This window comes from Cibotium barometz, chromosome 11, assembly GCF_041138505.1.
Source record: "Cibotium barometz isolate CiBa-2024 chromosome 11, ASM4113850v1, whole genome shotgun sequence".
In the NCBI taxonomy this organism is placed as follows: domain Eukaryota; kingdom Viridiplantae; phylum Streptophyta; class Polypodiopsida; order Cyatheales; family Cibotiaceae; genus Cibotium; species Cibotium barometz.
The window spans coordinates 47,080,294-47,093,758 of record NC_141056.1 but is presented as its reverse complement, the minus strand read 5'-3'; the positions used below and the strand labels follow the sequence as shown (position 1 = coordinate 47,093,758).

At 39.2% G+C, this 13,465-nt stretch overlaps 2 protein-coding genes across 4 annotated transcripts; both read right to left on the bottom strand.

Annotated features, from left to right (window-relative positions):
* Positions 1-1,121: 1,121 nt before the first annotated feature.
* On the bottom strand, positions 1,122-3,681 carry LOC147634250 (putative nucleoredoxin 1). Of its 2 annotated transcripts, none has more exons than XM_086805376.1 (3): positions 3,469-3,681; positions 2,927-3,400; positions 1,122-2,668 (listed from the first exon to the last, which is right to left on the bottom strand). In XM_086805376.1, exons 1-3 carry the CDS (start codon positions 3,532-3,534, stop codon positions 2,003-2,005), a joined length of 1,206 nt encoding a protein of 401 aa, XP_086661502.1. In that variant the 5' UTR covers positions 3,535-3,681; the 3' UTR covers positions 1,122-2,002. The 2 variants fall into 2 exon arrangements, with proteins under 2 accessions (XP_086661502.1, XP_086661503.1); XM_086805377.1 differs by having other exon boundaries at positions 3,532-3,665.
* A 4,153-nt stretch (positions 3,682-7,834) lies between these two features.
* On the bottom strand, positions 7,835-11,364 carry LOC147634249 (putative nucleoredoxin 2). 2 transcript variants are annotated; one of them, XM_086805375.1, is made up of 4 exons: positions 10,519-11,364; positions 9,576-10,055; positions 8,478-8,884; positions 7,835-8,078 (listed from the first exon to the last, which is right to left on the bottom strand). In XM_086805375.1, the coding sequence occupies exons 1-4, from the start codon at positions 11,155-11,157 to the stop codon at positions 8,069-8,071; spliced, it is 1,536 nt and encodes a 511-aa protein (XP_086661501.1). In that variant the 5' UTR covers positions 11,158-11,364; the 3' UTR covers positions 7,835-8,068. The 2 variants fall into 2 exon arrangements, with proteins under 2 accessions (XP_086661501.1, XP_086661500.1); XM_086805374.1 differs by having other exon boundaries at positions 7,835-8,884.
* Positions 11,365-13,465: the final 2,101 nt, after the last annotated feature.

Sequence of the window (13,465 nt, the reverse complement as noted above, 5' to 3'; positions counted from 1 at the left end):
TAATTTTTTTATGGCACTAATATTGTTTCTTCTAAAATGTTCTTATTACATCAAATATCCTTCCCTTTTAGCCCCTCCTTGCAACAAAACTCGCAACATGTAATAATTTTGATTCACCATCATTAATTACATCAAGCATATATGTATAATTGGCATATCAAGGAGACAAAATTTAGCATAAACATGTGCCCTCAATTTGTTTTCATTTATTAATTGCTTATAAGAGAAAGATGATGTGTTTTCTAAACTCCAAATTTATGATACAAAGAGCGAGAGAGAGAGAGAGAGAGAGAGAGAGAGAGAGAGAGAGAGAGAGAGAGAAGTGCACGTGTTTTTTAAACTTCAATGCAAACACAATGAGATAAAGAAGCAATGCAAAAGACAGAGATTCGATGCTTGTAATTAATTAGATCACCAAGGTTCAACCTTACATTTATAAGGTTGAACCTTAGACCATATTAATTAATTAGTGTGCAAGTATAGCTTTAATATTTGGGTATAGCCTAAATAGATGATATCTTCTTCGTGACTAACCAGTGACTTTGACTATACATAAAAACAAACCGTCATATCTTGAAATAATAAGCATCTTGTCAAAACCACACCTCTACTAGATAGTAGATAGTAGAGTGGTCGAACTTTTTTGGAAAACTTTTAGTTTGCTATAGGCATTCATTTGAGTATCCGTTGTGTTTAAATAAACAAGTAAATCTTTCTCTTTTCTTACCCTTGTGGGGGGTAAATCCTAGAATGAGGTATTTCCACAATGTTAAGAATGTTCCTAGTGCCTCCATGCTAACCTTTGGTGATATAGTACATCCTAATGAAAGTGAGGCTCCTAATGCTTCCATGCTAACCTTCGATGATATCGTACATCTTGATGAATGTGTGTATTAATTATTAAGCCATTGACATTTTGGAGATAACAAGCAAATGCCATATAAATCAAGATTCCTTTCCTCTTATTTACTTCAGAGCATTTCAAATGGTGAGGCATTAAAGTCAAAAATCCCAAGAGGCAAAGTACATGTTGACCAACATGCATGCTATATGCACGTGTACTTCTAGCTCAACCTCACATCAATGTGTAGCAAGCTAATACGTAACAAACTAGATAAAACTTAATTGTACCATTGTTAAAATTGATCCCACATAAGTAAAGACATTATAGTCCATGGTAACATTTCCCCTCCAACTCGGGGCCAATGAAATGATCGATAGCAATGCAAGCTATACCCTAATAATGTTATAAAAAAGGCATATTCATGAAACCTTAGCTATGTTTTTGTTTTGGATTCACTAACAATGACATATTTCGACCGTAAGTCCCCTTGGTGTGTCACTACATTAACTCCTCTTGATTGGTGCAGCTCCCAAATTTCTTGAGTCACTAACCTTGTGCTGCATTGACTCTAAAAATCATGCAGCTAATGGCCAAATGCTTAGCCATCACTTTGTCCAGCCTCCTATCCTAAATCTATTTATGGGACTTCTATATATGTCGTAGTTGACACGTGACAAGGAAATCATGTTCACACCCCCTCCATCTACATCTCAATGGTTTTACATATTGCACAAGTATTCATACAGAGCTTTCTGTGGGAGAACAACTCTTCGAAGATTAATCCATTTCATGTCCCACATAGATCTTTCTGTGGGAGAAACCTACCCTTTGTTAGAATGTAGATTAAGCCAGTGAGCTAAACAAGGCTTACAAAGTTCCTCGTATTGCCTTCACATATTTGAACCACATAACGTAACTAGGCTGAGTAGCTAGGCTCCCTTTCTGACTTCTGTATGAAAACCAGAAAATACACTAGGCAAAAACCACTTAAGCACATATGTGATGCCCTTATTATGTTGTAAGAGCTCTGCAACCCTTCTATCACCAACTATCAAAACCTGAAAATTTAGTCCATTTAAGTCACTCCAGTTAATCACATCATGCCATGTAGCATGGGAGTCTTCGCAGCAGCAAAACAGGTGGCACCAATTACATGGATCATGCTTTCCGGCAAACATCTCCTTCACATACATAACCGGGCTTACTCCCCTCCACTTCAGACGAATCCCCATTTTGTGATGGTATGTTGTCACTTTCTTTTACGCAGTCTGGATGCAGATCATAGCCACATTCTGCACAATGGTAAACCCAACCAACTCCCTGCTCATCACAAACATAGACCTGTCCATCATAGGCATTATCTGTCAAGCTTAGTACATGCTCATGCTTGGTGGTAACTTTTTTTGGAAGTTTTTCAGCTTTCTCATTAATGGTTCTCCTAAGCTCTGCAAGCCGATCTTCAGTAAAAGGAAAGGAATCAGCTCCATGCAAGCTGATAAGCCTATGACCATCAGTTGTCACTGTCTTCCCATTAGGACCAATGATCACCAACTGAGGTATCACTTTTATATCAAAGTATTGAGAAAGACTACTCTTTAAGTTGTCATCAAATGGCAATGCAAGCCAGGGCATACTGTCATAATACTCCTTAAAGGAATCCTCATCTCTATCACTGGACACGAATATAACCTCGAATTCCTCACCACGGCCCTTTAGCTCATCATAGACAGACTTCAACTTGGGGGTGAACTTCCTGCAGGGAGGGCACCAATGTCCTGAAAAGTGAAGGCCCACTGTCTTCCCATTTAAAGAAGCAACCTTAACCTGCACAATTAAAGTATCACCGAATTACAATGCTAGCAACCAGAAACTCGAATTAGGTTGAAAGTATTTTTAAATCTCTCTCTCTCTCTCTCTCTCTCTCATTGGCATAACACCTCCATGGTCTACATTATGTACTGGGTCTCATAGGTCATTTTGGCCTCCCGCAGACACTTGCAGAACTTTTCTTTTCCTTTTCCTCAGGTCCTGACCAATTTTAAAAAAAAAACTTCTCTTGTCTCTCAAGGATTTGTATGTCACCTGGTCGAACTTCGATATAACAAAGTCCCTTTCCTCTGTCACAAGACGGGTTTCCAGTGTCTGGGCTGCGTCTTCCTCTTTCTTCAACTGTTCTAGTCTTTCTGCAGTGAAAGGATAAGCCTTCATCCCATACTTGTAAACAAGTTCCATGCCATCACTGTCAAGAGTCTTTCTTCCCTGGTTGTCCAAAATAACAAGGGTAGGGATGCCTTCCACTTCAAACCAGTTTTTGAGAATCTTTCTAGTCTTCAGATCAGCGTATGGCACTGCAAGCCATGGCATCTCTTTGAAATAGTTGTCAAACGATTCCTGGTCTTCATCAGAGGAGACAAATACAACCTCAAACTCCTCGTTTTTTTGTCTCAATTCAGAGTATATCGATGCAAGGACAGACGTGAACTTCTGAGAAGGTGGGCACAAATGTGCAGAAAAGTAGAGCGCCACAATCTTTCCTTCAAGGTCTGCAACTTTGACCTGGAAGACCAAGCAATAATAAATAAGATGTGTTCACAAATGAAACCTTAACATATCTCAAATTGTACCAATAGATCCAAATGGCATCCGGAAGAGATCCAATGTACGCGCGATGAATGTGATGGGTCTACCATTCACAAAATGCTATGATCAAAGGCCCTCCTGCAAGGAATGAAACTGAGACGCATAGAGTGTCATGGCACACTATGCTTTATTACCCTAGCTTTTCCTCAGGAGCAGGAAGTGAATCTCAATGCACTGATTTTTAGCATAGCTACTATAGCATTCTTGCCATCCTGTAAATCCCCACTATGTACGAAAGGTATAGTGACATCCATGCATAAAACGTGTATGCACCCCATCATACATATAATTTATCATACATTCTTTTTGTTAGGCTCCTTTTTTTAGACTCACATCTACACACGTTATAGTTTTTTTTTTTTAAGTTTGTGTTTTTTGGGGGGGGGGTTTAAAACACGTCTCTAGACTCATGTATGTAGGCTCACACACCTCACATCATCTATAGGCTCACACCTTTTTTCTATGAAGTAGGCTCACGCAAGTATGGTGAGTTGAACTCATGTCATGCCTGAGAGCTCACGCCTACCTAGGCATAAACTTTTATTAAATAGGCCTATGTAATAAGGTTGGTGTGTAATTATTGGGAAATAATAAACTTAATGTCCAATAATTACAAAGGACAAGAAATTTCCTTGAAAATTATAGAGGGTATAAATTGTATGATATGAAAATCATAAAAGGACATGAGTAGGTATGTTCTTACAAGACTTCAAGGTGGTTATAAAGCTCATACAATAATATTAGGTATACCTACCTCTGGACTCATGTTTGGTTAACTCAGCTAAATTGACTCACGCTTCTGGACTCATGGCTCACGTGTCAAACTCACGGATCACATGTCTAGGCTCACATGTCGAGACTCACGAATCACATGTATAGGCTCATGGCTCACAGCTCACGTCTCCAAGCTCACATGTGCTAACTCGCATCTTTTTTATCGTGGGATTGTGGGCTTACATCTCCTAACCCGAGAGCTAGTTTGGCCCGATCTTTAGAGTTTTGTTTTTTTAACTTGATAGAGATGATGAAGGTTTATAATGGTGATTGTATAAGTGATTAAGTGTTTTTAATTGTTTTTTATTGATTTTGCATGCTCTAAGACCAATTCTAACAATGCATGAACAAAAAAATAGCTATCCCACTCTAATCCACACCTAATGGAGCTCAATGCTTATGTTTTCAAAGTGGATTCCACTACTAATCACCATTACTAAGTAATTTCTTGATTCAATACAAAGAAATCTAAGCCTTGTGGGCTCCAAACTCATGGAAATCACTAAGAAACTAGGGTTTCCCCTTTCAAGGTATGAAAATAGAATGCCCTAATAAAAAAAGCTCTAAAACATCAGAGGCTCCAAAACTATATGTTTTTTGAAGCGTGACCTCCTAATGAACACTGGCAATATTGGGTGATCCCAATAGCTTAGAATGGATAGATGAACGGAGCTAAGCCCTAGCTACAACACCAAATATGTTCAAGTCAAGAGCTTGCCTTAGCCTTGTGCAATCATGTGTCATGTTGGGTCTTGCCTTTGAGAGTCACAATGTAACTCCTGGATATTGATGCGCTAGTCCGTCCCTCCGCATCCTCAGTCCATTGTCACATGGAAATGCTCCTAAGGGGGTGGAGGTAGAACTCTCTGTGCCTAGATGGAATATCCTTTACGGTGGTTCTTGCTCACAAAGGCAGGGGAAGAAGAAGCTAATGAGAGGGAGCAACCTACAAGAAGACGTACTTATGCAAGCTAATGAGAGGGGGTAACCTACAAGAAGACCTACTTATGCAAGAAATCCATCTAGCATCATGCAAGAAGGCAAGAAGAATCCAATAGAGAACAAGCGAGCAAGAGTAGATAAGAGAACAGCTCACAAGCATTCTATTGCAAAGGAATGAATGTGTGTTGCTTAGTGTCAAAATTGACTTATGTACAAGTGACTAGTTTTCACACTAGGCCAATGCGAAATTAAAAATGGTCCAGTCACTATTACTAGTCTTAAGCAAGTATGTATATGAAGTTCTTAGACTTTTTCTATTTGACATTAAGCTCAAGGTAAGTCCGCTTTATATGTAACGATAGGTGCCCGTTCGAGCGGGGAAGATGGCATAGTGCCTTACGATAGGTTGGGTGGGTGAAATTGTCTTAACCTACGAAGCTAACACCAAACATCACCCCACCAACCGCTTCATCCTTTCCAACCCAACACTGCACAAAAGATTCTCTCCAACCCTAAAGTTAGTTACCTCTTTTTAACCATTGTTTTGATCATGGGAAACATTAATCAAACATCTTCTCACCACAATGGTTGCACTAAGGACTTGACTTGAATGTTAATTTTTCATGACCATTCAATATTCTCTAACAGAATGTTAATTTTTTATGGCACTAATATTGTTTCTTCTAAAATGACCTTATTACATCAAATATCCTTTCCTTTTAGCCCCTCCTTGCAACAAAACTCGCAACATGTAATAATTTTGATTCACCATCATTAATTACATCAAGCATATATGTATAATTGGCATATCAAGGAGACATAATTTAGCATAAACATGTGCCCTCTCATTTATTAATTGCTTATAAGAGAAAGATGGTGTGTTTTTTAAACTCCAAATTTATGATACAAAGAGAGAGAGATAAAGAAGCGCATGTGTGTTTTAAACTTCGATGCAAACACAATGAGATAAAGAAGTGATGCCGATAGAGATTCGATGCTTGTAATTAATTAGATCACTAAGGTTCAACCTTACATTTATAAGGTTGAACCTTAGACCATATTAATTAATTAGTGCCCGAGTATAGCTTTAATATGCGGGTATAGCCTAAATAGATGATAGCTTCTTTGTGACTAACTAGTGACTTTGACTATACATAAAAACAAATCATCATATCTTGAAATAATAAACATCTTGTCAAAACCACACCTCTACTAGATAGTAGATAGTAGAGTGGTTGAATTTTTTTGTCAAAACCACACCTCTACTAGATAGTAGATAGTAGATAGTAGAGTGGTTGAATTTTTTTGGAAAAGCTTGCTATATGCATTCATTTGCGTATTGGTTGTGTTTAAATTAACAAGTAAATCTTTCTCTTTTCTTACCCTTGTGGGGGGTAGATCCTAGAATGAGGTATTCCCACAATGTTAAGAATGTTCCTAGTGCCTCCATGCTAACCTTTGGTGATATAGTACATCCTGATGAAAGTGAGGCTCCTAATGCTTAGTTGTCAACCTTCGATGATATCGTACATCTTGATGAATGTGGGTATTGATTATTAAGCCATTGACATTTTGGAGATAGCAAGCAAATGCTATATAAATCAAGATTCCTTTCCTCTTATTTACTTTAGTGCATTTCAAATGGTGAGGCATTAAAGTCAAAAATCCCAAGAGGCAAAGTACATCTTGACCTACATGCATGCTATATGCACGTGTACAACTTCTAGCTCAGCCTCACATCAATGTGTAGCTAGCTAACACGTAACAAACTAGTTAAAACTTAATTGTACCATTGTTAAAATTGATCCCACCTAAGTAAAGACATAGTCCATGGTGACATTTCCCCTCCAACTTGGGGCCAATGAAATGATTGATAGCAATGCAAGCTATACCCTAATAATGTTTTAAAAAAGGCATATTCATGAAACCTTAGCTATGTTTTTGTTTTGGATTCACTAACAATGACATATTTCGACCTTAAGTCCCTTACTACATTAACTCCTCTTGATTGGTGCAGCTCTCAAATTTCTTGAATCACTTTTGGCTTGTAAGTATAACCTTGTGCTGCATTGACTCTAAATATCATGCAGCTAATGGCCAAAAGCTTAGCCATCACTTTGTCCAGCCTCCTATCCTAAATCTATTTATGGGACTTCTATATATGTCGTAGTTGACACGTGACAAGGAAATCATGTTCACACCCCCTCCATCTACATCTCAATGGTTTTACATATTGCACAAGTATTCATACAGAGCTTTCTGTGGGAGAACAACTCTTTGCACAAATACTCCTAAGAAGCATCGACACAGAACTCTGTGCCAAATACATCAAAAACTACGACAAGGGAACCAAATGAAGATTAATCCATTTCATGTCCCACACAGATATTTCTGTGGGAGAAACCTACCCTTTGTTAGAATGTAGATTAAGCCAGTGGGCTCTAGTCCACGTGGTAACACCCCAACTTGCAGATGCGCGGGTTTGGGGTTTGAACCCCTGGCGCTAAGATAGCAGTATAGATATAATCAAACTCTTTTTAAAAAAAGGATAAAGATTAAAATGTTGAGAGACAAGCACAAGCACACCCTACACATTCAAGTGAAATCAACTCACCTAGGGGTGGTTAATACTCATGGAGCGAAGACCCACATTTCTTTAGGCAGCTCTGCCAGTCATAAAGTGAACTAAACAAGGCTTACATAGTTCCTCGTATTGCCTTCAATACTTGAACAACATAACGTAACTAGGCTGAGTAGCTAGCTCCCTTTGTGACTTCTGTATGAAAACCAGAAAATACACTAGGTAAAAACCACTTAAGCACATATGTGATGCCTTTATTATGTTGTAAGAGCTCTGCAACCCTTCTCTCACCAACTATCAAAACCTGAAAATTTAGTCCATTTAAGTCACTCCAGTTAATCACATCATGCCATGTAGCATGGGAGTCTTCGCAGCAGCAAAACAGGTGGCACCAATTACATGGATCATGCTTTCCGGCAAACATCTCCTTCACATACTTCACCGGGCTTGCTCCCTTCCACTTCACCGGGCTTACTCCCTTCCACTTCAGACAAATCCCCATTCTGTGATGGTATGTTGTCACTTTCTTTTACGCAGCCTGGATGCAGATCATAGCCACATTCTGCACAATGGTAAACCCAACCAACTCCCTGCTCATGACAATCCTTACAAACATAGACCTGTCCATCATAGGCATTATCTGTCAAGCTTAGTACATGCTCATGCTTGGTGGTAACTTTTTTTGGAAGTTTTTCAGCTTTCTCATCAATGATTCTCTTAAGCTCTGCAAGCCGATCTTCAGTAAAAGGAAAGGAATCAGCTCCATGCAAGCTGATAAGCCCACGACCATCACTTGTCACTGTCTTCCCATTAGGACCAATGATCACCAACTGAGGTATCCCTTCTATATCAAAGTATTGAGAAAGACTACTCTTTAAGTTGTCATCAAATGGCAATGCAAGCCAGGGCATACTGTCATAATACTCCTTAAAGGAATCCTCATCTCTATCACTGGACACGAATATAACCTCGAATTCCTCATCACGGCCCTTTAGCTCATCATAGACAGACTTCAACTTGGGGGTGAACTTCCTGCAGGGAGGGCACCAATGTCCTGAGAAGTAAAGGCCCACTGTCTTCCCATTTAAAGAAGCAACCTTAACCTGCACAATTAAATTATCACCGAAGTGGTTAAATTACAATGCTAGCAACCAGAAACTCGAATTAGGTTGAAAGTATTTTTGGCCTGCCTTTGTACATGGAATGTATTGAAATTTCTGCTATCAACGGAATAAGATGATAACACAATTTAAAATTTATTCTCTCTCTCTCTCTCTCTCTCTCTCTCTCTCTCTCTCTCTCTCATTAGTTAATATATACGTAATACAAAGAATGACAATACTGTAAAATAACACCATGGTTAATAAAGAACTAGTAATATAAAAATGATAATTGTTACGACAATTAACAACTAAAACACAAAAATAATTGATATTGTATAATAATGTATGATATTTCATTATTTAATTATATATGCTAGTATATTCTAATAGGTAACACAAAATTAAAATTGGAGAAAGATATCACAGAAATACTTACCAACTAAAATACGTAAACAATTTATATTCTGCTATAATATTTACCATAGAAATCTCTCTCTCTCTCTCTCTCTCTCTCTCTCTCTCTCTCTCTCTCTCATTGGCATAAAACCTCCAAGGCCTACATTATGTACTGGGTCTCATAGGTCATTTTGGCCTCCCGCAGACACTTGCAGAACTTTTCTTTTCTTTTTCCTCAGGACCTGACCAATTTCTAAAAAAAACTTCTCTCGTCTCTCAAGGATCTGTATGTCACCGGGTCGAACTTGGATATAACAAAGTCTCTTTCCTCTGTCACAAGAAGGGTTTCCAGTGTCTGGGCTGCACGCTTGGCCTCTTCCTCTTTCTTCAACTGTTCTAGTCTTTCTGCAGTGAAAGGATAACCCTTCATCCCATACTTGTAAACAAGTTCCATGCCATCACTGTTAAGAGTCTTTCCCTGGTTGTCCAAAATAACAAGGGTAGGGATGCCTTCCACTTCAAACCAGTTGCTGAGAATCTTTCTAGTCTTCAGATCAGTGTATGGCACTGCAAGCCATGGCATCTCTTTGAAATAGTTGTCAAACGATTCCTGGTCTTCATCAGAGGAGACAAATACAACCTCAAACTCCACATTTTTTTGTTTCAATTCAGAGTATATCGATGCAAGGACAGGCGTGAACTTCTGACAAGGTGGGCACCAATGTGCAGAAAAGTAGAGCGCCACAATCTTTCCTTCAAGGTCTGCAACTTTGACCTGGAAGACCAAGCAATAATAAATAAGATGTGTTCACAAATGAAACCTTAACATATCTCAAATTGTACCGATAGATCCAAATGGCATCCGGAAGAGATCCAATGTACACGCGATGAATGTGATGGGTCTACCATTCACAAAATGCTATGATCAAAGGCCCTCCTGCAAGGAATGAAACTGAGATGCATAGAGTGTCATGGCACACTATGCTTTATTACCCTAGCTTTCCCTCAGGAGCAGGAAGTGAATCTCAATGCACTGATTTTTAGCATAGCTACTATAGCATTCTTGCCATCCTGTAAATCCCCACTATGTACGAAAGGTATAGTGACATCCATGCATAAAACGTGTATGCACGCTCCTCATACGTATAATTTATTCGAATTTATGTGGAGTTCAACCCCATGATCACAGACATGGTCATGCAAAGTGAATAAAAAGAGGATATGTCCATTTGGCATACCTGATGTCCATCCTTTGATGAGATGAGGTGATCTCTGTCCTCATGAACTAAAAGCAATTGCAAGTTCTGATTTTCCTTCCTTTCCTGGGCAGCTTTATGGAGGGCAGCAATTCTCTCATCATCAAAAGGGTAAGCTTCAGCCCCCCATTTCTCCAGGACAGCCAGACCCTGGTCCGAATGGAGGCGTCCGTCGGGGCCCAAGAAGGCGAGGCTGAAAATACCAGATTTGTAGCTCTTGACGAGCTTGGACCGAGTCTCGGCATCATCAAAGGGTACGGCAAGGCACCCATCTGGCAGCTTCTTAAGCACATCATTAAAGCACTCATCATCAGGCCTCTCATCAAGCTGGCTTGTTTGGCCGTACCTCCTGACGGTATCGATGAGATCTGTGTCGCGATCCACGGCCACGTAGACGAAGGTGATTGGTGTGTTGTTCTGGTCTTTCTGGAGCTCCTGGAAGGGCTCTGCTATGACAGAAAGGGCGTGCTCAAGGGGAAAGGGAAGCCAATGGGGGCCAATCATGATGCCCACAACCTTGCCCTCGATGGAGTCTGCCTTGACAGGGAGATTTTCTTTGTCGAGAAGGAAGTCCCTGCTCTCTGTGAAGAGGATCTGGGAGGGGCGAGTGGGCTGCGCCATAGCGTCGAAAGAAGATCAGAAGACCTTGAGGGTAGAAGCGAAACAAGCAGCGAGAGAGTGGGAGAGCGCTAGATGTATAGCTCAGCTCTTAATAAGGAGCACCTTGCGCGCCAAGGCGAGCATGGATAAGCGGGCTTTTCAAAAGCACATGCGCTCGGCTGGACGACTACTTTTCCCTTTGCCTTTGACACGCCTCAATGTGGGCATTGTTTGGGTGCCATCAAATAGAGTCAATAAAAATACTCTTGAATGGTGAAAAAAATGCCATCAAATAGAGTCAATAAAAATACTCTTGAATGGTGAAAAAAAAAAGTGGGATGTAAGGGCATCATGTACAGAGCAGAGAGGCCCTTAACAATAAGGTACATCTGTCCCCAATCACCAAAATATCATCGTTTGCTATCAAAATATTTATCTCTCGAAAAGGTAAATCCAACTATATAATTGAATTGTAAATTTAATTTGAAAAACACATTTCCCCCAAGAACACTGTGTTTTTATTAGGTGTCACACAACCAGCCCCTCTACCCTATCTATATCTTTACTCTTATTAAACACAGGCTACTTCCCTTCCACACGGCCAAAAGAGAGGATAGAGAGGACCAAGGGAGAAAGGGGAGAACTTCACTCTACCCTATCTATATCTTTATGTTTACTCATATTAAACACAAGGTACTCCCCTTCCACATGGCCAAAAGAGAGCACAGAGAGGACCAAGGGAGAAAGGGGAGAGCTTCACGCTGTCCCTTTCTCAAATTTGAATTTTCTCATCTCATTTCATTTCGATTTTTTGAAAGGAGAGCTTCTATACTTCTATATTCCCCTTCCATCTGGCCAAAGGAGAGGAGGGAGAGAGCCAAGGGAGAGAAAATTTAGGGGCCTCCCTCTAAAAAGGTGAGCTTCATGATGAAAAATCAAGGGCTCCCTCTTAAAAAGGTGAGCTTCATGATGAAACCTTGAACATGTAGGTGTCTCTCTCTTTCTCTCTCTCATTGTAAAGAAAAGAAGATAGAAGTAAAGAAAAGACAAAAGACATTATATGTAAGATGCACTTATTTAAGAGTGAGCACACCTCGCCACGTATCCCCACCCATTAAAATTTAATCTAAATTAAAATATAATTAATTAAAATTATATATGTATGTGTGTGTACCAAGCCTAAAAGAAACCAATTAGAAGGTTCATTCTTTGGCTTCTTTTGTTTTCTCCCCCTTCAAGGATATTCCATTCGTAAAAAATTGCACTTATGGGAAGTTATCTATTTAGCCACCCTAACACTACATGTTTAGCCATCTCAAAAGTAAACACCAAGCTGATTGCTTTTAGGGTGGATTTTTAGCTTTCAAAATATTTCTTTGCAAGAAATTAAAGAAATGTACTCGTTTCAAAATATTGCTTAAAGAAATGTACTTATTTAGCCACTCTCAAAACCACGTGTTTAGAAACCAAATGAGGATGATTTTATATTGGTTTTCTTCTCTCGAGATATTGCAAATGTTACCCATTTGGCCACCCCAAAAATTCATGTTTAGCCAACTCAAAAGAAACCACTAAAGGAGATTGTTTTTTGGTTTTCTTTTAGGGTTGTTTTTCTTTTTAGTCAAGATATTAAATTCTAAGAAATAATCCCTACAAAAAGCCACACATTTAGGTACCAAAGATTTACAACTTCTAGAAACCTTAAAACCAACAAAGAAATAATCCCCACAAAAGGCCACACATTTAGGTAACAAAGATTTACAACTTTTAGAAACCTTAAAACCAACTAAGAAATGAGAGAACTTCGGGGTTGTTTTCTAAAGCTTTCAAGGATGCTGATCTTATGATTACATTTACACCCATTTTAGATTTCAAATTCTCGTATTGGAATGTATACAAATTTACCTATGTAGCTATTGTAAGAATTGTGAGTGTCTCTTGCTTAGAATCCACCCTTAGCATGCTCGGATCTTCCTATGCATTCTCTTTAATTCACCACCACCTCACTTACTCACTTTGATCTTCTTGATTCACTAAGGTGGCAATTAACAAGATTGTACACATGGAAAAATACTGGATAACCCTAATTACTATGATAATAGAACACTAGTCCTATGGTGGGTGTAGCCTAATTAACAATATAATGATGATCCTAATAACTTAATCAAGCTTGACTCAAGCACAAGGTTCTTTTTCTAGAAGAGCACGTCTTCAACTAGGACAGCTTTGGCCTCGATGTAGTTTGCCTGCTTCTTTTTTTTATAGCAATCTTCTTCTAGGTGACCAATTTTTCCACAATAGTCACAAACAAGCTTTGGTTTATCTTTAT

What these genes read in the sequence shown, in the direction of transcription:
- LOC147634250 (XM_086805376.1), bottom strand. Translation starts at nt 3,534, where the DNA reads ATGGTAGACCCATCACATTCATCGCGCGTACATTGGATCTCTTCCGGA. An exon ending in GATGCCATTTGGATCTATTG is followed by an intron (nt 3,401 to 3,468) that starts GTACAATTTGAG and finishes TTGGTCTTCCAG; the next exon opens with GTCAAAGTTGCAGACCTTGA. An exon ending in TTATATCGAAGTTCGACCAG is followed by an intron (nt 2,669 to 2,926) that starts GTGACATACAAA and finishes TTAATTGTGCAG; the next exon opens with GTTAAGGTTGCTTCTTTAAA.
- LOC147634249 (XM_086805374.1), bottom strand. Translation starts at nt 11,157, where the DNA reads ATGGCGCAGCCCACTCGCCCCTCCCAGATCCTCTTCACAGAGAGCAGG. An exon ending in CATCAAAGGATGGACATCAG is followed by an intron (nt 10,056 to 10,518) that starts GTATGCCAAATG and finishes TTGGTCTTCCAG; the next exon opens with GTCAAAGTTGCAGACCTTGA. An exon ending in TTATATCCAAGTTCGACCCG is followed by an intron (nt 8,885 to 9,575) that starts GTGACATACAGA and finishes TTAATTGTGCAG; the next exon opens with GTTAAGGTTGCTTCTTTAAA.